This window comes from Triticum urartu, chromosome 2A, assembly GCF_056163025.1.
Source record: "Triticum urartu cultivar PI428250 chromosome 2A, HENAU_Tu73, whole genome shotgun sequence".
In the NCBI taxonomy this organism is placed as follows: Eukaryota; Viridiplantae; Streptophyta; class Magnoliopsida; order Poales; family Poaceae; genus Triticum; species Triticum urartu.
The window spans coordinates 70,269,973-70,294,054 of record NC_141874.1 but is presented as its reverse complement, the minus strand read 5'-3'; the positions used below and the strand labels follow the sequence as shown (position 1 = coordinate 70,294,054).

At 42.8% G+C, this 24,082-nt stretch overlaps 1 protein-coding gene across 1 annotated transcript; it reads left to right on the top strand.

The window, feature by feature from the left end:
• The first annotated feature begins 1,676 nt into the window (after positions 1-1,676).
• Positions 1,677-4,854, top strand: LOC125535674 (uncharacterized). Its single transcript, XM_048698739.2, has 10 exons — positions 1,677-1,994; positions 2,100-2,165; positions 2,872-2,952; positions 3,043-3,096; positions 3,596-3,664; positions 3,741-3,803; positions 3,923-4,005; positions 4,073-4,138; positions 4,230-4,330; positions 4,469-4,854. The coding sequence occupies exons 1-9, from the start codon at positions 1,776-1,778 to the stop codon at positions 4,258-4,260; spliced, it is 732 nt and encodes a 243-aa protein (XP_048554696.1). The 5' UTR covers positions 1,677-1,775; the 3' UTR covers positions 4,261-4,330; positions 4,469-4,854.
• The last annotated feature ends 19,228 nt before the right edge of the window (positions 4,855-24,082 follow it).

Here is a 24,082-nt window from a genome sequence, read left to right as displayed (position 1 = left end):
ACATGTCCGGCTGAACATATACCGATGTTCTACAAGTCTCCCATGAAGATGCCCTAAGAGAGCGTATCAACTTGTTGAGGATGTTTTTTTTTAACCTTTGTACCCTTCCGCCGAACTGAATTCTTACCTTTTTGGGGGAATAGACCCCTCTTATCAACAAAAATACGCTAGCGAAAGCATAGCTAGCCAACACGTGTCTCTTTCCTCATACACAATGGTAGAAAGTACCCTTACTTTCCCGTTAGCCAAAACACATCCGCACGTCCTGCCATGCATAAGGGGGGTGAACGTGCATGAGTGGGTTTAATATTCTTATGCTTTGAGTTGTGAGGAAGGCCATAGCTGGGTGGAAATAAGTGTTCATGCCCTAAGGTTTTAAGAAGGATAGAGGGTTATTTTTTGTAATTGGTCTTTTAGTTCCTACTGGAGGTCTAGGTGGTCACAGGTTTAAAGGTCTTAAATAAGTGTGAGTGATGGTTGTTTCAGTATCAGTGGTACGGTAACTGGCGGTTCAAGTGGTTTACAAAAGATGGCTGGATGTTCCTTTTGCCACATGGTACATGATGACGAGGAGATCACCAAGGCGCGTGGACTCTCCTTAGGGGTGGAAAGTGGTAGCGGATAATCCGAAATATCCGATATTCATATTCGAGAAAATGCCTATTCGTATCCGAAACATCCGCATCCGAACCAAAATGAAAATGGAAATTATCCGTATCCGAATTTATTAAACAAATACAAATAAAATATGATAGGAGATTTTGACACAAATATGGATATGGAAGTGGATATATCCGTATCCGAATAAGATTATGGGAGGTATTTTTTTAAATTCTAGGCCCAATATTCCAATTATCCAATATAAAAGCCAAATAAGTGGTCAAATTTTACTTTTTATATGATTAAACTTATAAATTATTATGCATTACAATAGTATTTATTCATAAACCTATTTATCATTGACTTATTGTATGTCACAAGTTGATTATTTTAGGTCACATAACTATCGACTAATTTACTGAAGCAATATATTGATATTATTCGTATCCGTTCCGAATCAAGAAAATATCCGATACGTATCCGTATTCGAATAATATCTTAGCCCCATCCGGATCCGAGAACATCCGTATTCGGATTCGTATTCATTTTGAAAATATGAAAATAGAAGTGGTAAAAGCACTATGCGATCCGTTTCCACCCCTAACTCTCCTCCTCCTGGCCCAGGCAGCCGTGCTCATCCCCGTTGCCGTATCTCCGCTCGTCTCCGTTACCCTCCGTTCAAATAGCCGTTGTTTCCCTCGTCTCTACTCCGTATCACCTAGTCGTCTCATCGCTCAAAGTCTTCCGGTAAACCAACCACCTCTACACGCGTTGACCTGCCATTCAGCGAGTACCGCACGATGACAAATGTGTGGGTTAGGACCCTGAGGGCATGATTTTAATCTTGTTCTGTTTTTGGGGGCGGTTTATGCAGGGCGTTCTTTTTTTGAGAAATCATGCAAGACATATGTGCTTTCTTCGACTTTTTCTGAGTTTTTTTTGAGGTGTAAATGTGTGTTTTTTTAGGGGTAAATGTGCTTTCTTCAACTGGACGGGACCAATGGACCATCGCTCTCTTTGGGCCATTTTCTTCCGCAAACTGGACTACTTTCTTAAGCTGTCAGCCCATCTACGGAATCGGGAGATACGCCGAACGGAAGCCAGGATTTCGGACAGTGGCAGCCACACAGGCGCATAGCAGCAGCAGAGAAGGGAAGGGAAGAGCAGAGCGCGCCATGTCCCTGGTCGCCGGAGTGCGCGCCTCCCTGCTTTCCTCCCCCGCATCGTCCTCGTCCCGCCCATGCCAGGCCCTCGCCCACCAGGTCCGTGCGTATCGGTCCCTTATCTCGCCGGCGGCGAGCAGGGGAGGCCGCCGTAGGACGCGTCTCCGGGTGCGCGCAGCCAGGCTGGAGTCCACCGGCGTCTCCGTGGGCTTCCGCGCTCCCCAATTCGAGGTCGCTCTTGCTTTTTAGTAATCTCTAGCCCATGTTTTAATCAAGATTGAAGCCTCATGTAGCTGCCGTGTTGTTCCTCATGGTTTCTTGCTGCTGATTGTGCAGCTCCCGGAGCCCCTGACAGGGAAAATCTGGACGCTGGATGACTTCGAGGGTAGCCCTGCTTTGCTGGTCAGTGAATCTCTTGGTAGTCTGTGCTATAGATAGACGCATCGTTCGCTTTAATGACTGAAAAAAGTTAGCATGCATGCTTTCTATTCAGCATTCGTTGAGTTGGCATATGAGATGACATAAATGTGTTTTTTGATGTGTTGATGATAATGCTGGGGTGTTGATGGATCAATGAGCTATGCAACTATATTGCTGATCTGATGGTTGGAAACAAGTTGAATTTGTAGGTCTTGAAGCAAGTTGATTTATTAGGCATGCATACATATATTGTTCCTTAAAATGCTTGTGAAGATAGCCATCTATTTTTCTAGCTTTTACTACTCCACTGCAGTCACATGTTTCTTAAGCGCTGTTTTTCCGGAAATTTCGCCATGAATAGTTTAGACTCCAAGAATTAATTTCTAACCTTTACAATAGGTATCTAAAACGAGGGTAAAAACAAAAAATATATATTTCCACGGCTAACAATTCGGAAATTGGTGTTTTAAGTACGAATGGTTCAGTAGACTGCCCTAAAGGCTAGGTGTTCAGCCAAATCATGTCCTTGAGGAGAAATATGGAGTGTCATATATCTACTCAGTTGTGCAAACATAACTGTAATTCTTGAAGGTGTTTAACACAAGTCCGTTCTTAATTTTTGTCAAATAACCATCTCATTCATCGCCTTAATTTAAGAGAGTAATTCTCGACTTTGTCTTTCTTTCAGGTTATGTTCATATGCAATCACTGTCCATTTGTGAAACATCTGAAAAAAGATATTGCAAAGCTCACTTCATTCTATATGGAGGTAAGAACATTGCAAGACCAGATGAAAATTTCTCTTTGATTTGTGCTTGTAGCTTGAAATTGACATGGATACAAATATAATGCAATGCAGAAAGGACTTGCTTCTGTCGCCATATCCTCAAATTCAATTGTGACACATCCCCAGGTTATGCTTTACTTACAACCAATAAGCATGAATAGCTTTTAGTTCCTTTCTATGTACTCCCTTCGTTCCTAATTAAATATAAGTCTTTGTAGAGATTTCACTATGGACCACATATATCCGCATGTGAATGCATTTTAGAGTGTAGATTCACTCATTTTGTTTCGTATGTAGTCCATAGTGAAATCTCTATGAAGACTTATATTTAGGAATGGAGGTAGTACTTCTTAACCAGGACATTTCTTCCTGCAAACTTAAAAATGTTTTCTCAGAAAATTCATATTTTTAGTTAATTTATGACCGAACCTTATCCATCTAGCTAATAAAATGAATGATAGGTAACTGGAGGAATTTAGTACTTAAATGGGAGATGCCTTTTGTTCTTTGCTCATTAGACTTATGTATTGTGCTGCTTCTGTATCAATACATATTATTCCATTATGGTTGATGCAACTTGTCAGGTTTTCCCATTTGAACACAAATTAATCTTGTGATTCTGCAGGATGGCCCCGAGTACATGGCGGAGGAGGCAAAATTGTTTAAATACCCTTTTCCTTATTTGTATGATGAGGTCTGCCCACTATATGTGCTTCCTGATGCAGTCCCTGTGATCTCTCCAACTCTATGCTTACTATTGCACCTTGCAGTCTCAAGAAGTTGCTAAGGGTTTTCGAGCAGTCTGCACACCAGAGTTCTACTTGTTCAAAAAGGTAACAACATCGACTCGTATGCTCGTAATCTATGAATTCATGATGCTTATATGTTCCGTGTCTCGGTTTTCTTGTGTCACATCGTTCCTTATTTCTTATCTGTCTAAACTTTGTGCCAGGATGGGCGAAGGCCATTTGAACTTTTTTACCATGGGCAATTTGATGATTCAAGACCCAGTAACAATGTGCCAGTCACCGGAAGGTATATTGTGAATTGATGCGCAAACGCTCCAGGTTACCATGTGTTCTTATTCGTTTGCAACTTGTAGAGATTTAAGCCGTGCAATCGACTGTGCACTTAGTGGCCAAGAATTGCCTTTCGACCAAAAACCAAGGTATGTTCAGGTCAAGTAGAATCTTAGCATGTTTTCATATGTCTTTAATCCACTTTGTTAGTTTCCCGACGTTTCGTTTCTGTTCCTGTAGTGTCGGGTGCAGCATCAAGTGGCACAAGTGAAGAGCTTGTTCCGTTGACGACAAGCAGATGATTTTTGTTTTTCTCCCTCGAATTGAAACACGTGATCAAGGTGAGTCATGCTCAACTGTTTGAAGTTTGGTTGTTCAGACAGATAGGAAATGGAAAAGAATCTTCTCATTTGATCATGTAATATTTCGTTCTGCATTTGCCATGTTGTGATAAGGAGGCGGCACCTATATTTATGCAGTGCTGACGTTTCTGTTGGCGCTTGGTGGAGCGGACTTATGCGCCGGTGGTGATTGTTGGGGATCAGAATTGCGGATAAACAGATTGTCGGCGTCGGAGGTTGTTTTGTTGTGTATTACAGACAAAGTAGCAGTGCAGAGCCTGGCAGCCCAAATTCTACCCGTAGCTCTCTGAGGGGCCTAATTAGAACTGCTGTGATAAACATACACAAGGAAATAGTACCAACTGTTGATGTATCAGTACTTCAAACCTATGTGGACCACTGCCCTACTGCTATATGGTTTGTAGATGACAAACTAACCAGCATATAAACAGAGAGCATCAGCTAAAGAAGATCTGTATTGGTTCAATTCTGTAATGAAATAAACACTACCACATGCAAATCTTTATTAAGACGTCAAATTATGAAACACAAGTCATTTTAGCTATACCTATATTGCAAACTTTCATCTTCCCTAGTCAATTAGGCATGTGGTACGGATTTTTGGAACATGTGTGCAGGCGCACCCGATTAAGCAATTTTTTTTAGAAAATAGTAAAAAAATGTGAAACTTTTTTGCGACAAACATAGTCTAGCATAATACTCATTTTTAAAGTTTCGGAACAAAATGAGCTATGTCATATTCTGAGCAAAAAAATAAAAAATAAATAAAAGTGCTGATACAAAAACCGTGAATAATGGGGTTTTTGCTTGGAATATGGCGTAAGTCATTTTGTCCCAATTTTTTTACCGTGAGTATTATGCTAGACCATGTATGTTGCCAAGAAGTTTAAAAAATATTTGACTTCTTAAAATTCAGGTGCACCATGCCGGTTAGCGGCGGAGGTGTCGATGAACGATGAACATTGGACGACGTCGCCAGCAACGGTGGAGGTGTGTCGCTGCAGCGACAGACATTGGATACCAAGTTCTTGATAGAACGTTCACAAGAGAAATATGATGGAAAGAGAGAGATTGCCACATGGAGAAAGACCGCTCAAAACCACGCTCAATCATTAAGAATGCTGGGTCAAGGGACTAAAGTTGTCCTGTTTGAAGACTTAACTGTGCAAGTTGTCTGATTTGAGATTTGAGGGATCAAACCTGCACTTTGCAAATGAGGGACGGAAATTCTATATCGAGGTAGATGTGTTCGAGGGCTTTACCCGTTGATTCCGGAGCTTAGGAGATTGAATAAACAAGCCTATGGTGTCACCAAAGTCTCTTCAACACGGTGGCATGATAGATTAGGACATGCCTCTTTTTCCTTAGTTGAACATTTGCTTAAAAAGAATAAGCTCCCGTTTGTTGGTGAGCGTGATTGTGAAACAGTTTGTGATTCATGTCAGCGTGCTAAAAGTCATCAGTTACCTTACCCTGTGTCTACAAGCATTTCCACTAAACCTCTCGAACTCATTTTTTCCGATGTTTGGGATCCCGCCCTTACTTCCGTTGGTAGACACACATATTACGTAAGTTTTATAGATGCCTATAGCAAGTACACCTGGATCTATCTCGTCAAAAAGAAATCTGATGTGTTCCAAGTTTTCCATAACTTTCAAGCACTAGTAGAAAGAAAGTTTGATTGTAAAATCTTAGCTCTTCAATCTGATTGGGAAGGGGAGTACAGAAACCTCAACTCCTTTCAACAAATTGGCATATCACAACATGTGTCATGCCCCCATGCTCACTAGCAAAACGGATCAGCCGAGCGCAAGCACAGGTGAAAGAACATGCGGTGCCCCCATGTTTGGTTTTGGTAATTGATGACAATCTCTATGGACTAATGGTTTCCTTGAGTTATATTTGAAGGTTTTGTCCATAGGCTTTTCTTGGAGTGCATGTGTTGATTTCAAGGAGAGTTTGTGTCGACCAAGGTGTTATTCAAGGAATTATCCAAAGATTGGTCATGTGAGAGTTGAGCTTATTGCAAGCATGTCTTGAAGAAGAAGATTGTGTGACCATTCATGTCTACCTTTTCAAGACATCATTCAAATGAAGAGAATTGGAAAGGTTCAAGGTTGATCAAGACTAAGTCAAGAGTGAATCAAGTTGATCAACTCACAAAGCGCAAAAGATGTACCGAGAGGGATCAAGTGATCCCATGGTATGGTAAGAATTGTCAATTATGCTTTGTGTACTAACCCATGGTCTTCGTGAGAGTTCTTTGTGGGGTTAGGTTGCGGTGTGCAAGTTCAAGTGGAGCATCACGAAGAGATCAAATGATTGAAGCTTGCCGTCCTTTGTGGTGATAATGGACTTGTGAAGATGTGCGGAAGAGTGGCTCACCCATAGTGGAGTATGGGGGAGCAATCAACTAGTCTTCATCGAGTCAACACAATCAAGAAAGGTGGTCCAACTTGAGGGAGTCAAGATTATCATCATCTAGCTCAAGTGGACTATGTGCAAGGCAAAGGTTTGCCCTTGATAGGTTTTCTATTTTACCGGTCTCATGATGGTAGTTGGGAGACCGGGTTATAGGATCGATTGCCGTACTATCAAGGGGGGCTCTCGATGAGTAGCTTGATCGTATCGTTCGTAGAGAGCTCAAACCATTGCATCCTTGCATCATCTTTCTTGGTTCTTGTTTGGTTCTTTTTGTGAGTCTTAGAGCTTATGGTCATCTTGATGACAAGCTTGAGTTCATCGAAAATGGAGTTCGCATGCATCTTCTATGATGTTTTCGATGTTGGAGGTTTTGCCGATTCTTCTCGGTTGGAGGTTTCACTCCTCTTTTTGTTAGGCATACCTCCCCTGCCTCTTCTTACTATTACAAGTCGTTGTTTTGATGCTACTCGTCGTCTTGTTTCCAACAAGCTTGAGTTTGCTTAATTCGGAGCTCATATGCAGAAGTTATGGCAGTTCTTGTTTTCTTGGAAGTGGTTTTTGTCTGGTCCCAGCGGTAGTACCTCGAGCCCCAGCGGTAGTACCGCTTGGAGCTCTCAGCCGTTGTACCGCTGCTTCTGGGCGGTGGTACCGCCATCTTGCTCAGCAAAGACTTGGGCGGTTGTTCCGGCCAGGCACCGCCCAAGTATTGGTCAGGCCTCTGTTTTGATGCGGTACTCGGGCGGTGGTGGCCCGGTTGGTCCGGTCGTACCGGTACCACCGGTGTCCGGAGCGGTTCTACCGCTCAGGACTTAGCCGCCCGAGCGCTCAAGGCCATGCGGTTGCACCGGTCCGGTACCGCTCGACTACCGCACTCAGGGGTGACTCCCTTCTGTTCCTATGCTGTGGTTGAGCGGTGGCTGGGTGGTTGCTCCGGTTGTTCTTCTCAACCGGTGCTACCGCCTGGTCACTCGGTTGTACCACCTGGTAGGGTTCTGCACGTATACTGTGAGTCCCGGTTGTACCGGGACCAGGAGCGGTAGTACCGCTCGTGTGCGGGCTGAGCACATAACGGTTGGATTTCCCCCCTCCTATAAAAGGGGGTCTTCTTCCCCAATGAACCCTATCTCTTGAGCTTGTTTTTGCCTCCATTGTTGACCTTCTTTGAGCTTGCTAACTCTCACTCCCTTCATGGATTCTTGCTAGTTTTTGAGGGAAAAGAGAGAGGAGATCTAGATCCACATTTCCACCAATCACTTTCTCCTCTATGTGAGGGGAACCCCTTGGATCTAGATCTTGGAGTTCTTAGTGTTCTCCGTCTTATTCTTCCTCTCATTTCCCTCCCTAGCATTAGTTGCTCCGGTGGGATTTGAGAGAGAAGGACTTGGGCACTCCGTGTGCCCTTGCCATTGCATTTTGGTGCATCGGTTTGAGTTCTCCACGGTGATACGTGGAAGTGAAGTTTGAGAAGCTTATTACTCTTGGGTGTTTGGGCACCCTAGAGCTTGTTCCTCTTGGGTGCCTTGGCGCCCTAGACGGTTGGTGTTGTTCGCAGCTCAATCATTGTGGTCTAAAACTCCAGGCAAGCGCTGGGGTCTCCAATTAGGTTGTGGAGATCGCCCCGAGCAATTTGACGGGTACCGGTGACCGCCCCCAAGGGTTGCCAAAGTGTACGGGTTCGGTGACCGCCCCCAAGGGTTGCCATTTGTACGGGTTCGGTGACCGCCCTCAAGGGTCCCTTAGTGGAATCACGGCATCTTGCATTGTGCGAGGGCGTGAGGAGATTACAGTGGCCCTAGTGGCTTCTTGGGGAGCATTGTGCCTCCACACCGCTCCAAACGGAGATTAGCATCCGCAAGGGTGTGAACTTCGGGATACATCGTCGTCTCCGCGTGCCTCAGTTATCTCTTACCCGAGCTCTTTACTTTGTGATAGCCATATTATTTCTTGTCATATATCTTTCTATCACATAGTTGCTTATCTTGATTAGCATAAGTTGTTGGTGCACATAGGTGAGCCTAGTTGTTTTAGGTTTTGTGCTTGACAAATTAACTGCTAGGTTTATTCCGCATTTGTTCAAGCCTAAATCGTAATTATTTTAAAACGCCTATTCACCCCCCCCTCTAGGCGACATCCATGATCTTTCAATTGGTATCAGAGTCTCGTCTCTCTTTATTAGGATTTACCGCCTAGAGAGTAAAGATGTCGACTAGGGGATTAGGATTCTCTGACACTCTTAGTTTCGATGGCACAAATTTTGATGTTTGGGTAATTCGCATGCTTAATCTCTTTAGGGTCATGGACCCAAATTTAGAGCGAATTGTAGATATGGGTTTTTCTCCTCCAAAGGATCCCCAAAGATTATCTTTAGAGGATGAGAAAAACTCTTATCTCAATGCTCAAGCTTCTAATGTGCTTTTCGATGCTTTTAGCAATATAGATATATTTCAACTCATGCCGTTCCGGGATGCTCATGAGTTGTGGACGAAGCTTCAAGAAAAATATGGTGTGTCCAAGATTTGTGGGGATGATTGTTCTCCCTCCACCTCCAGTCATATAGTCTTCTCAACTTCTTCTACTTCACCTACATGTGGTTTGCCACAAGGTAATGATATGGTGAGTAGTGTTGGTCATTGCAATGATGATAGTATGCTTATTGTGGATGATCCTTCATCACTATCTTATTGCAATGCTCCTTCTTTGGGCTTTAACACTTCGAGCACTCAAAATGTTTCACATGCTTGTGTTGAAAGTCCTTGCATGTCATGTAGAAATTGCTTGACTAAATCTCATGATGATATGTTTACTATGTCTTGTTGCCATGATAAAAATGCATATATGTCCTCGAATTGTTGTGCTAACAATGTAGAGGAAACCCAACACCCCATGGAACAAGATGTGGTCTTGAATGGTGCTTCAACGGATCCTACATCATCATCTATTGCATTTTGCCTTATGGCCAAGGCTTCAAAGGTATCTCCCACTTTGAATCCCAATATATCTTGTGATGATGGCAAGAGTGATGATGATGTTGATTATGATGAAGAGAATGATAATGTTGCCTCCTTAAAAACTAAGGGGGAAATGATTTTTAAAGCTCTTCACAAAAATAAACTTGCTCGTTTCAACTTCATGGAAATCATGTCTATTGCCATTGAAGCCAAGAAATACATTGAGGAGTTGGAATCTCATCTAGAGGAGCATGAGGTCACCATTGAGAAAATGGAAGCTCATGAGCGTGATTACGCAAATGAGATCGCGGAGCTATCTCAAGCTCTTGAACATGAACAAACCTCATCCGAATCTCTTGAGGAGACCTTTGCTATAGAATTATCTAGAATAAAGGAATCTCATGATAGAGCACTCGAGGTGGCCAATGATTTCAAAACTAAAAATGCTAAGCTTGAAGTTGCTCGTGCTAGACTCCTTGAGGATTTTGAGCACCTCGAAAATGGCTCAAGGGTCATCAAGGGTGAGCTCATAAAACTCACCGAGTCTCATGCTCAACTTGAAGCTTCTTACTTAAAAGAGCTTGCCAAGGTGTCCTCTCCTATTGTTGTTAATGATGATGCTTGGGATACTAACTCTATTACTTGTGAAGCATCCATTTTGAAGGAGAATGTTGAGCTTCGGGCTCAACTTGAGTTGCTATCTAGCAATTATGGAATGTTGGAAGAAAATCATGTAAAGCTCACAAGCTCTCATGATGATCTTCTAGTATCCCATAATGTGCAAAAATTAGCTCATGAGGCCATGCTTGCTAAGGTAACATCTAGTGAGCCTCATGTGGATACTAGCACTACTTCTAGTCAAAATGCTATATTGCCATGTGCTAGTCCTTGTAATTCATCTACTCACAATGTTGGTACATCTTGTGATGAATTGCTTTCCTTGCCGTGTTGTTCTAACGATGAAGCTTATACTTCCTCTAGTACTTGTGTTGAGACTAACCGTGTAGAGGAAATCAAAGAGCTCAAGGCCCAAGTCACTTCTTTGAAGAAAGACTTGGAAAAGAGTCATGAAGGGAAATCCACACTCAACAATATCTTGAGTGTGCAAAAATCCCCCAATGACAAAGGTGGACTTGGATTCAACTCCAATAAGAAGAAGTCCAACATGATCAAGAAGAAGGGCCAAGAACAAGTCAAGAATTCGGCCAAGATTATTTGCTTCAAGTGCAAAATTGAAGGGCATCATGTTAGATCTTGCTCATTGAAGAAGAAGTACGTTAATGACAAGCAACAAGGGAAGAGGCCACAAGTTCATTCTCATGCTAAACCTCAAGTTGAAGAAAGGCCTCTTCTCAAGAAGACTCAAGCTTATGCTTCTCAAGTTGAGAAATCAAGTGAGAAGAAAGTGAGGAGTAGACGTTGCTACCTATGTCGCGAGAAAGGTCACCTCGCCTCTTCATGCACTAGTGGTAACTTATCCAACCCAATTATTATTGATGATGTCTATTCTCTTGGGAAGGATAAGGTTGGCAATGTGGTTGCCAAGTTTGTTGGTACTCAAAGTGGTTTGAAGCAAAGAACCATTTGGGTAGCCAAGCCTATTGTGACTAACCTCTTAGGACCCAACTTGGTTGGGGACCAACAAGCTCAAACTTGATCAATAGGTGATGTTGGAGGTCATTGGAGACTTGGCTACATTATGAAGAATTAAGGGGACTTCATCATTCTTATTGTCTCAAGCCAAGTCATTCGGATTATCAAGTTTCTATCTTATATCCAATGTTCCTCCTTGCGGTAACTCGTGCTTAAAATTGTTTACATTGAAAGTTACTTGCCCCTTTGCATGTTTGGTTTTGTTCCTTGCATGTGTTTGTATATGTTGTGCTTCCAACTTGATTATCTTGAGCAATCAAGTATGTGTGTGTTGGTTTGCACATCATGTACATGTGTGTCGTTAGTTGAGCCTTTGTGCATCTTGTTCTTTTCTTAGTTGGCTCTTGTGAGAGATTAATGGAATATCCCATTATGGGGGAGTGATGTGCTTTGTGCACCTCACAATCCTATATATGTGTGTACATGAGTAATACCATCTAGTATTGATATTTCAAGATTATCTAGTCGCTATGTGGTATGTCTTCTCATGAGAAATTCAAATTCTATATTGTCCATTAATTATCTCGTGTTGGATCGTTATTTTGCCTCTTGTTTATCGTTAATTGGTATCACATTATGGGGGAGTAATATGCTATGTGTATATTACTAGCCTAGAAAATGTGTACATTTGAGATATTGTCACCTAGAATTGATATTGTAAATTATCTTGTTCCTAGGTGGCATGTTAGCTCTACAAGTTGCAATTTGTTTTTTTTGTTTGCTGTGAAGATGATGTCGGATATCCTTGCTATCTACCACCGGGAATTATTTCCAAATACTTCTTGTCTTTTGACAATTGGTACTCACTTGTGTGGTAGATATTATTGATCATCTTTACATTAGCCTTTGCTTTTATTTGCCTTATCTCTTGCTAAGGATTGTATCAACTCCCTTTGTCTTCCATACCACTTGTGGATCTTGTTTATTTCTTGATCTTGTCTAGTGTTTTCTAGATATAGTGAAAGTGGTGATCCCACCTTGTGCATTTTGTATTCAAATGCAATTTCTCTTTAATGCACTAGTCTTGGGGGAGCTATCATATTTTCTATAAAAACACTCATCTTGTGATCCTTATCAAGTGTGTCGGTGGAAGGCAAGTCGTTTCTTTTGGGTACTTTGTGCCATCTTGAAACTTTGTAGAGAGCTTGGTTTGTTTGGAACCATCCTCTCTTTTGGGGGTTTGATATCCTTTATTTAGTGGGTATCAATGGATATCTCATTCCTTGATGTATCTTTTATTGATATCCTCCAAGTGATGATTTATTCATTTGGTATCTTTTCTTCACTTGGTATTTCTTTGTCTTTTGGTCTCGGTTCTTGAAAGTCTTGAGCTTGCATATTTACTTCTTGTAGTTTCTTTGGCATGTTTTCTTTCTTTGACCCAATATATAGGGGGAACTCCACCAAGTCTCAAATTGGATGAGATGTGCATGCAATTTATTTTCGTATCTATATGCACATTTTTATGAGGAGTTTATCCTATGTATTGTCGGTTCTCTAACTCCTTGGTCCCAATGAGTTTGGGTACCATTTTTTTGTGTTGTTGTTCTAGGAACAATTGGAGATACATTGGAAGCTCGGCTCACTCACAAGGAAGGTGTTGTCATCATGTGCTTATTGGAGTCGAGCTAGGATGATCAATGAACTACTATCTACCTTCAATTGGTATCTACTACATCCTTCCAATGTTAACTCGGTAACAAGTATCTTCATATTCTTCATGCACACATTTCTTGTTTCAACCTTGTGTAGGTTGTATCATGGCATGATATTCATTCATTCTTGTGATACTTGTTTTCTTTCTCAAAGCATCCCAACAATGATCTCTTGTTGCTAGTTGTGATGTCTTTGTTGTTCGTGTGTGGACTTCATTTATATACAATAAGAACATATCTAGCCATGAGCTATGCTTCCAAGCAAATATCTTATTGGTATATGTATGACCTCCCTTTGGATATCTTGTTCCTCGTGTTGTAACTATTTCGGGTGTACATCCTTCTTTGTAGATATATATCATCATGATTTCGTCTACCTAGAATCTTATTCACTTGAGAGAAGTTGCATATCTAGTTGATATCCTTTCTTTCACGGCCACCTTGTCTTTCTTATGTTATTTCTTTGATGGCTCCATGAAAGCTTTTGCCTTGAGTGCGTGTCTTCTATCGTTGCATCTTGATGCACTGTTGTGTGTGGTGAAGATTATTTTCCTCATGCTTATCTTTACGAGGCTTTTGCCATCTTAATTGGTATCCCTCGTCTTGATGAGGCTTTCATCTTCTATCTTCACCACGGGTTGTCACAAGCATAGGTTCTTAATATGCTTATTAGTAAGCTTGTGAACCCATTTGCTAGTTGTGTGTGGGAATGATAGGCCTTGCACCGTGTGCCTCATTCTTTCAAGACTTTATTGATTCCTAATGCTCATCCGTACATTAGTCTTCTCAAGTGCATTGCCTTGACTCACACACATCATTTCGGTTGAGCCCATTCTTAAGTTGCCTCTTTTATTACTTGTTGCTCAACCATGTGTGTGTTTCAAGTACTAGGCTTTGTTTCCTATATGCTCACTTACACTTGTTGTAAGTTTCTATTGATTTTGGGGGAGCTATGATCCTATTTTGTGCACTTTGTATCCAAATACAAAATTATTGATGTGCACAAATCATGGGGCGCTTCTCTAGTTTCTTTAGCACAATCCTCTTCTGATATCACAATATCTTTATTCTTGTGGCACGTAGGATGTTTGGTCTAGTTGGTTCAATTGATATCCTTTGATTGATTGCTTCAATTGGTACCTTTTGATTGCTTGATTGCTTGTGTCTCTCTTTGTTATGTCCTTGTGGCATATCATTCCTTTAGCAATCTTGGTGCCTCAATATAGTTGGTCTCCCTCCAAGTATTACCTTTGGATATGTGTATGGCATTCCACTTTCTTGTTGAGAAAGACACAACTTTTGGAGGAACACCTTTTATATTGGACTTCTTAGCTTTTCACCCATTTTGGCAGTCGATGCCAATGGGGGAGAAGTTTTAGAGAGTTTTGTGGAGGTTTCAGAAAGTTTTGTGGAGAAGTCTTTAGAGTTTTCTCCTTGCTTTAGTTTTGTTCCTAAGCATTTGCATCTCATACGCATGCTTTATTGGTTGTTGCATTGCATGGTGATGCATAATTCCTTGTATTAAACTCTCTTGAAAGTGATTGTCATCAATTACCAAAATGGGGGAGATTGAAAGAACATGCGGTGCCCCCATGTTTGGTTTTGGTAATTGATGACAATCTCTATGGACTAATGGTTTCCTTGAGTTATATTTGAAGGTTTTGTCCATAGGCTTTTCTTGGAGCGCATGTGTTGATTTCAAGGAGAGTTTGTGTCGACCAAGGTGTTATTCAAGGAATTATCCAAAGATTGGTCATGTGAGAGTTGAGCTTATTGCAAGCATGTCTTGAAGAAGAAGATTGTGTGATCATTCATGTCTACCTTCAAGACATCATTCAAATGAAGAGAATTGGAAAGGTTCAAGGTTGATCAAGACTAAGTCAAGAGTGAATCAAGTTGATCAACTCACAAAGCGCAGAATATGTACCGAGAGGGATCAAGTGATCCCATGGTATGGTAAGAATTGTCAATTACGCTTTGTGTACTAACCCATGGTCTTCGTGAGATTTCTTTGTGGGTTAGGTTGCGGTGTGCAAGTTCAAGTGGAGCATCACGAAGAGATCAAATACTTGAAGCTTGCCGTCCTTTGTGGTGATAATGGACTTGTGAAGATGTGCGGAAGAGTGGCTCACCCATAGTGGAGTATGGGGGAGCAATCAACTAGCCTTCATCGAGTCAACACAATCAAGAAAGGTGGTCCAACTTGAGGGAGTCAAGATTATCATCATCTAGCTCAAGTGGACCATGTGCAAGGCAAAGGTTTGCCCTTGATAGGTTTTCTATTTTACCGGTCTCATGATGGTAGTTGGGAGACCGGGTTATAGGATCGATTGCCGTACTATCAAGGGGGGCTCTCGATGAGTAGCTTGATCGTATCGTTCGTAGAGAGCTCAAACCATTGCATCCTTGCATCATCTTTCTTGGTTCTTGTTTGGTTCTTTTTGTGAGTCTTAGAGCTTATGGTCATCTTGATGACAAGCTTGAGTTCATCGAAAACGGAGTTTGCATGCATCTTCTATGATGTTTTCGATGTTGGAGGTTTTGCCGATTCTTCTCGGTTGGAGGTTTCACTCCTCTTTTTGTTAGGCATACCTCCCCTGCCTCTTCTTACTATCACCAGTCGTTGTTTTGATGCTACTCGTCGTCTTGTTTCCAACAAGCTTGAGTTTGCTCAATTCGGAGCTCATATGCAGAAGTTATGGCAGTTCTTGTTTTCTTGGAAGTGGTTTTTGTCTGGTCCCAGCGGTAGTACCTTGAGCCCCAGTGGTAGTACCGCTTGGAGCTCTCAGCTGTTGTACCGCTGCTTCCGGGCGGTGGTACCGCCATCTTGCTCAGCAAAGACTTGGGCGGTTGTTCCGGCCAGGCACCGCCCAAGTACCGGTCAGGCCTCTGTTTTGATGCGGTACTCGGGCGGTGGTGGCCCGGTTGGTCCGGTCGTACCGGTACCACCGGTGTCCGGAGCGGTTCTACCGCTCAGGAGTTAGCCGCCCGAGCGCTCAAGGCCATGCGGTTGCACCGGCCCGGTACCGCTCGATTACCGCACTCAGGGGTGACTCCCTTCTGTTCCTATGCGGTGGTTGAGCGGTGGCTGGGCGGTTGCTCCGGTTGTTCTTCTCAACCGGTGCTACCGCCTGGTCGCCCGGTTGTACCACCTGGTAGGGTTCTGCACGTATACTGTGAGTCCCGGTTGTACCGGGACCAAGAGCGGTAGTACCGCTCGTGTGCGGGCTGAGCACATAACGGTTGGATTTCCCCCCTCCTATAAAAGGGGGTCTTCTTCCCCAATGAACCCTATATCTTGAGCTTGTTTTTGCCTCCATTTTTGACCTTCTTTGAGCTTGCTAACTCTCACTCCCTCCATGGATTCTTGCTAGTTTTTGAGGGAAAATAGGGAGAAGATCTAGATCCACATTTCCACCAATCACTTTCTCCTCTATGTGAGGGGAACCCCTTGGATCTAGATCTTGGAGTTCTTGGTGTTCTCCGTCTTGTTCTTCCTCTCATTTCCCTCCCTAGCATTAGTTGCTCCGGTGGGATTTGAGAGAGAAGGACTTGGGCACTCCGTGTGCCCTTGCCATTGCATTTTGGTGCATCAGTTTGAGTTCTCCATGGTGATACGTGGAAGTGAAGTTTGAGAAGCTTATTACTCTTGGGTGTTTGGGCACCCTAGAGCTTGTTCCTCTTGGGTGCCTTGGCGCCCTAGACGGTTGGTGTTGTTGGGAGCTCAATCATTGTGGTGTAAAGCTCCGGGAAAGTGTCGGGGTCTCCAATTAGGTTATGGAGATCGCCCCGAGCAATTTGACGGGTACCGGTGACCGCCCCCAAGGGTTGCCAAAGTGTACGGGTTCGGTGACCGCCCCCAAGGGTTGCCATTTGTACGGGTTCGGTGACCGCCCTCAAGGGTCCCTTAGTGGAATCACGGCATCTTGCATTGTGCGAGGGCGTGAGTAGATTACGGTGGCCCTAGTGGCTTCTCGGGGAGCATTGTGCCTCCACACCGCTCCAAACGGAGATTAGCATCCGCAAGGGTGTGAACTTCGGGATACATCGTCGTCTCCGCGTGCCTCAGTTATTTCTTACCCGAGCTCTTTACTTATGCACTTTACTTTGTGATAGCCATATTGTTTCTTGTCATATATCTTTCTATCACATAGTTGCTTATCTTGATTAGCATAAGTTGTTGGTGCACATAGGTGAGCCTAGTTGTTTTAGGTTTTGTGCTTGACAAATTAACCGCTAGGTTTATTCCGCATTTGTTCAAGCCCCGCGCCGCTTCACGACAACAGCGGCCCGGTGGACCGCCAGGAGACCGCCCCACGCCAACCCGCCAGCGCCAAGTGGCGCCACCTCGAGCCACCCGCGTCTGGCCCCGCGCCTAGTCGGTTTGGCGCCGACACCCACTGCTACACTCGACACTCATCACGGCGGGATGAGGTGCGGACTCCCATGCAGATCCTGCCCCGACGGCTTCATCATTGGCCTATCATGAGCCTGCCACCGGTGTGGGATCCTCTGCGCCGCTCCCTCCTTCTGCGTCACACACGCCGGCCACAGAAGATCGGCTCGCTTGTCCTCACTTGACAGGCCTGCGGTAGATCCTGGCGCTGGATATTCTGTGGATGCTTCTTCTCCACCTCGCACCAGGCTTCAAAGGGGAGTAACTCAACCCAAAAACTACAAATATCTAGCAAAATTTGGATTTGCTTGTGTCTCACATGAACCAGATATACCACATACTGTTGCAGAAGCCTTAGGTGATCCAAAGTGCCAGAAGACTATGGAAGATGAGTACATGGCGCTTCACAAAAACAAAACTTGGCATTTAGTTCCAGCATGTCAAGGTAAAGGTAAAAATGTGATAGATTCTAAATGGGTCTTCAGAATTAAAAAGAAATTTGATGGCACCATAGACCGTTATAAGGCTAGACTAGTGGCAAAAGGTTTCAAGCAAAGGATCGGTTTAGACTATGAGGATACGTTTAGTCCTGTTGTGAAGGCTGCTACTATTCGTCTTGTTTTGTCTATTGCCGTATCCATAGGATGAAGTCCACGCCAACTAGATGTACAGAACACGTTCCTTCATGGTGTTCTGGAAGAGGAAGTGTTCATGAAACAACCTCCTGGGTTTGATAACACACAAAAACCCCTTCACATATGCAAGCTTGACAAGGCCTTGTATGGGCTAAAGCAAGCTCCTAGAGCATGGTATTCTCGGCTGAGTTCAAAGATTCAAGAACTTGGGTTTGCTCCCTCTAAGTCTGACACCTCATTGTTTATTTTCAACAAGTCAAATATCTCTATATTTGTACTCATATATGTTGACGATATTATTGTCACAAGCTCATCTGATGAAGCTATTTCAGCACTGCTCAAGGATTTGAACTCCGAGTTTGCTCTTAAGGATCTAGGAAACTTGCACTACTTTCTTGGCATTGAGGTAAAAAGAAATGGAGATGAGCTTCATTTATCTCAAGAGAAGTATGCAACTGATCTTGTAACAAGAGCAGGGTTGCAAGGTTGCAAGCTGGCTCCAACACCTCTGTCCAGCTCCGAGAAATTATCCTTAACAAAAGGAAAACTCTTGAATCAAGAGGACGGCACCAGGTATAGAAGTATGGTTGGTGCACTGCAATATTTAACTCTGACTAGGCCTGATATTTTCTTTGCTGTGAACAAAGTATGTCAGTTCCTTCATGCACCCACTACAGTACACTTGACAGCTGCAAAACGCATACTTAGATATATTAAGAACACTTTCAGTGTTGGACTCACCTTCACCAAGTCACCGTCAATATTTGTCAGTGCTTTTTCTGATTCTGATTGGGCAGGTTCTCTTGATGACAGACGCTCAACAGGCGGTTTTGCATTGTTCTTTGGTCCAAATTTAATCTCATGGTGTGCTAAGAAACAAGCTACTGTGTCTAGATCCAGCATAGAAGCAGAATACAAAGCACTAGCAAATGCTACCGTAGAAATTATCCGGGTTCAATCGCTGCTGAAAGAGCTTGGGATATATTGTAAACAAGCCCCATGCTTATGGTGTGACAATCTTGGCGCCACCTATCTTTTTGCTAACACAATATTTCATGCAAGGACAAAACATATCGAAATAGACTTTCATTTTGTCAGAGAAAGAGTTGCAGAAAAGAAGCTGGACATTCGGTTCATTCGATCTCAAGATCAAGTTGCAGATGGATTCACTAAAGCCTTATCTACTAGAATTTTTGAAGAATTTAAACGTAATCTCAACTTGTCCTAGTTGTGATTATGGGAGGGTGTTAAACAACATGATGATCACGTTCCAAGGGGTGCACCACGCACCGGTTCTGTTGAGTCAAGTCGGTCTAGGTTGTTAGAGTATATGGTTGTAATCTTTTCATCTTTATATTATCTCTACCTTCCTTGATCCCCAAGATGTAATCTCAAAAAACTTGTATGCTTATCAGGGATACGCCCCTGTTGGGGAACGTAGTAATTTCAAAAAATTTCCTACGCACACGCAAGATCATGGTGATGTATAGCAACGAGAGGGGAGAGTGTGATCTACGTACCCTTGTAGACCGACAACAGAAGCGTTAGCACAACGCGGTTGATGTAGTCGTACGTCTTCATGGCCCGACCGATCAAGCACCAAAACTACGGCACCTCCGAGTTTTAGCACACGTTCAGCTCGATGACGATCCCCGGACTCCGATCCAGCAAAGTGTCGGGGAAGAGTTCCGTCAGCACGACGGCGTGGTGACGATCTTGATGTACTACTGTCGCAGGGCTTCGCCTAAGCACCGCTACAATATTATCGAGGATTATGGTGGAAGGAGGCACCGCACACGACTAAGAATATGATCACGTCGATCAACTTGTGTCTAGGGGTGCCCCCTGCCCCCGTATATAAAGGAGCAAGGGGAGGAGGCCGGCCGGCCCCTATGGCGCGCCAAGGAGGAGTCCTCCTCCTAGTAGGAGTAGGACTCCTACTAGGAGGGGGAAAGAAGTGGGGAGGGAGAAGGAAAGGGGGGCGCCGCCCCCCCTCTCCTAGTCCAATTCGGACCAGGGGGGAGGAGGCGCGTGGCCCACCTTGGCTGCCCCTCTCTCTCCACTAAGGCCCATATGGCCCATTACTTCTCCCGGGGGGGTTCCGGTAACCCTCCGGCTCTCCGGTTTTCTCCGGAATCACCCGGAACACTTCCGGTGTCCGAATATAGCCGTCCAATATATCAATCTTTATTTCTTGACCATTTCGAGACTCCTCGTCATGTCCGCGATCACATCCGGGACTCCGAACTAACTTCGGTACATCAAAACTCATAAACTCATAATATAACTATCATCGAAACCTTAAGCGTGCGGACCCTACGGGTTCGAGAACAATGTAGACATGACCGGGACATGTCTCCGGTCAATAACCAATAGCGGAACCTGGATGCTCATATTGGCTCCTACATATTCTACGAAGATCTTTATCGGTCAGACCGCATAACAACATACGTTGTTCCCTTTGTCATCGGTATGTTACTTGCCCGAGATTCGATCGTCGATATCTCAATACCTAGTTCAATCTCGTTACCGGCAAGTCTCTTTACTCGTTTCGTAATACATCATCTTGCAACTAACTCATTAGTTGTAATGCTTGCAAGGCTTATGTGATGTGCATTACCGAGAGGGCCCAGAGATACCTCTCCGACAATCGGAGTGACAAATCCTAATCTCGAAATACGCCAACCCAACATTCACCTTTGGAGACACCTGTAGAGCTCCTTTATAATCACCCAGTTACGTTGTGACGTTTGGTAGCACACAAAGTGTTCCTCCGGCAAACGGGAGTTGCATAATCTCATAGTCATAGGAACATGTATAAGTCATGAAGAAAGCAATAGCAACATACTAAACGATCGAGTGCTAAGCTAACGGAATGGGTCAAGTCAATCACATCATTCTCCTAATGATGTGATCTCGTTAATCAAATAACAACTCTTTGTCTATGGTTAGGAAACATAACCATCTTTGATTAACGAGCTAGTCAAGTAGAGGCATACTAGTGACACTCTGTTTGTCTATGTATTCACACATGTATTATGTTTCCGGTTAATACAATTCTAGCATGAATAATAAACATTTATCATGAAATAAGGAAATAAATAATAACTTTATTATTGCCTCTAGGGCATATTTCCTTCAGTCTCCCACTTGCACTAGAGTCAATAATCTAGTTCACATCGCCATGTGATCTAACATCAATAGTTCACATCTTTATGTGGTTAACACCCATAGTTCACATCGATATGTGACCAACACCCAAAGGGTTTACTAGAGTCAGTAATCTAGTTCACATTGCTATGTGATTAACACCCAAAGAGTACTAAGGTGTGATCATGTTTTGCCTGTGAGAGAAGTTCAGTCAACGGGTCTGCCATATTCAGATCTGTAAGTATTTTGCAATTTTCTATGTCTACAATACTCTGCACGGAGCTACTTTAGCTAATTGCTCCCACTTTCAATATGTATCCAGATGAAGACTAAGAGTCATCCGGATCAGTGCCAAAACTTGTATCGACGTAACCCTTTTACGACGAACCTTTTGTCACCTCCATAATCGAGAAACATATCCTTATTCCACTAAGGATAATTTTGACCGCTGTCCAGTGATCTACTCCTAGATCACTATTGTACTCCCTTGCCAAAATTAGTGTAGGGTATACAATAGGTCTGGTACACAGCATGGCATACTTTATAGAACCTATGGCCAAGGCATAGGGAATGACTTTCATTCTCATTCTATTTTCTGCCATGGTCGGGCTTTGAGTCTTACTCAACTTCACACCTTGTAACATAGGCAAGAATTCTTTCTTTGACTGTTCCATTTTGAACTACTTCAAAATCTTGTCAAGGTATGTACTCATTGAAAAAACTTATCAAGCGTCTTGATCTATCTCTATAGATCTTGATGCTCAATATGTAAGCAGCTTCGCCGAGGTTTTCTTTGAAAAAATCCTTTCAAACACTCATCTATGCTTTGCAGAATAATTCTACATTATTTCCGATCAACAATATGTCATACACATATACTTATCAGAAATGCTGTAGTGCTCCCACTCACTTTCTTGTAAATGCAGGATTCACCGCAAGTCTGTATAAAACTATATGCTTTGATCAACTTATCAAAGTGTATATTCCAACTCCGAGATGCTTGCACCAGTCCATAGATGGATCGCTGGAGCTTGCATATTTTGTTAGCACCTTTAGGATTGACAAAACCTTCTGGTTGTATCATATACAACTCTTCTTTAAATCCATTAAGGAATGTAATTTTGTTTATCCATTTGCCAGATTTCATAAAATTGCGGCAATTGCTAACATGATTTGGACAGACTTAAGCATCGCTACGAGTGAGAAAATTTCATCGTAGTCAACACCTTGAACTTTGTCAAAAACATTTTTCGACAAGTCTAGCTTTGTAGATAGTAACACTACTATCAGCGTCCATCTTCCTCTTGAAGATCCTTTTATTTTCTTTGGCTTGCCGATCATCGGGCAAATCCATCAAAGTCCATACTTTGTTCTCATACATGGATCATATCTCAGATTTCATGGCCTCAAACCATTTCGCGGAATCTGGGCTCATCATCACTTCCTCATAGTTCGCAAGTTCGTCATGGTCTAGTAACATGACTTCCAGAACAGGATTACCGTACCACTCTGGTGCGGATCTCACTCTGGTTAACCTACGAGATTCGGTAGTAACTTGATCTGAAGTTACATGATCATTATCATTAGCTTCCTCACTAATTGGTGTAGTAGTCACAGGAACAAATTTCTGTGATGAACTACTTTCCAATAAGGGAGAAGGTACAATTACCTTATCAAGTTCTACTTTCCTCCCACTCACTTCTTTCGAGAGAAACTCCTTCTCTAGAAAGGATCCATTCTCAGCAACGAACATCTTGCCTTCGGATCTGTGATAGAAGGTGTACCCAACATTTTTCTTTTGGGTATCCTATGAAGACGCACTTCTCCGATTTGGGTTTGAGCTTATCAGGTTGAAAATTTTTCACATAAGCATTGCAACCTCAAACTTTAAGAAACGACAGCTTAGGTTTTTTGTCAAACCATAGTTCATACGGTGTCGTCTCAACGGATTTAGATGGTGCCCTATTTAACGTGAATGCAGCTGTCTCTAATGCATAATCCCAAAACGATAGTGGTAGATTGGTAAGAGACATCATAGTTCGCACCATATCTAATAAAGTACGGTTATGACGTTCGGACACACCATTATGTTGTGGTGTTCCAGGTGGCGTGAGTAGTGAAACTATTTCACATTGTTTTTAACTGAAGGCCAAACTCGTAACTCAAATATTTTACTTCTGCGATCATATCGTGGAAACTTTTATTTTTGTTACGATAATTCTCCACTTCACTCTGAAATTCTTTGAACTTTTCAAATGTTTCAGACTTGTGTTTCATCAAGTAGATATACCCATATCTGCTCAAATCATCTGTGAAGGTCAGAAAATAACGATACCCGCCGCGAGCCTCAACACTCATCGGATCACATACATCAGTATGTATTATTTCCAATAAGTCAGTTGCTCGCTCCATTGTTCCGGAGAATGGAGTCTTAGTCATCTTTCCCATAAGGCATGGTTTGCAAGCATCAAGTGATTCATAATCAAGTGATTCCAAAATCCCATCAGCATGGAGTTTCTTCATGCGCTTTACACCAATATGACCTAAACGGCAGTGCCACAAATAAGTTGCACTATCATTATTAACTTTGCATCTTTTGTCTTCAATATTATGAATATGTGTATCACTACGATCGAGATCCAATGAACCATTTTCATTGGGTGTGTAACCATATAAGGTTTTATTCATGTAAACAGAACAATAATTATTCTCTAACTTAAATGAATAACCGTATTGCAATAAACATGATCAAATCATATTCATGCTCAACGCAAACACCAAATAACACTTATTTAGGTTCAACACTAATCTCGAAAGTATAGGGAGTGTGCGATGATGATCATATCAATCTTGGAACTACTTCCAACACA

Coding starts and splice junctions, on each gene's coding strand:
- LOC125535674 (XM_048698739.2), top strand. CDS start 1,776: ATGTCCCTGGTCGCCGGAGTGCGCGCCTCCCTGCTTTCCTCCCCCGCA. Junction 3,665..3,740: donor TTCCTTATTTGTATGATGAG/GTCTGCCCACTA, acceptor TGCACCTTGCAG/TCTCAAGAAGTTGCTAAGGG. Junction 3,804..3,922: donor AGTTCTACTTGTTCAAAAAG/GTAACAACATCG, acceptor ACTTTGTGCCAG/GATGGGCGAAGGCCATTTGA.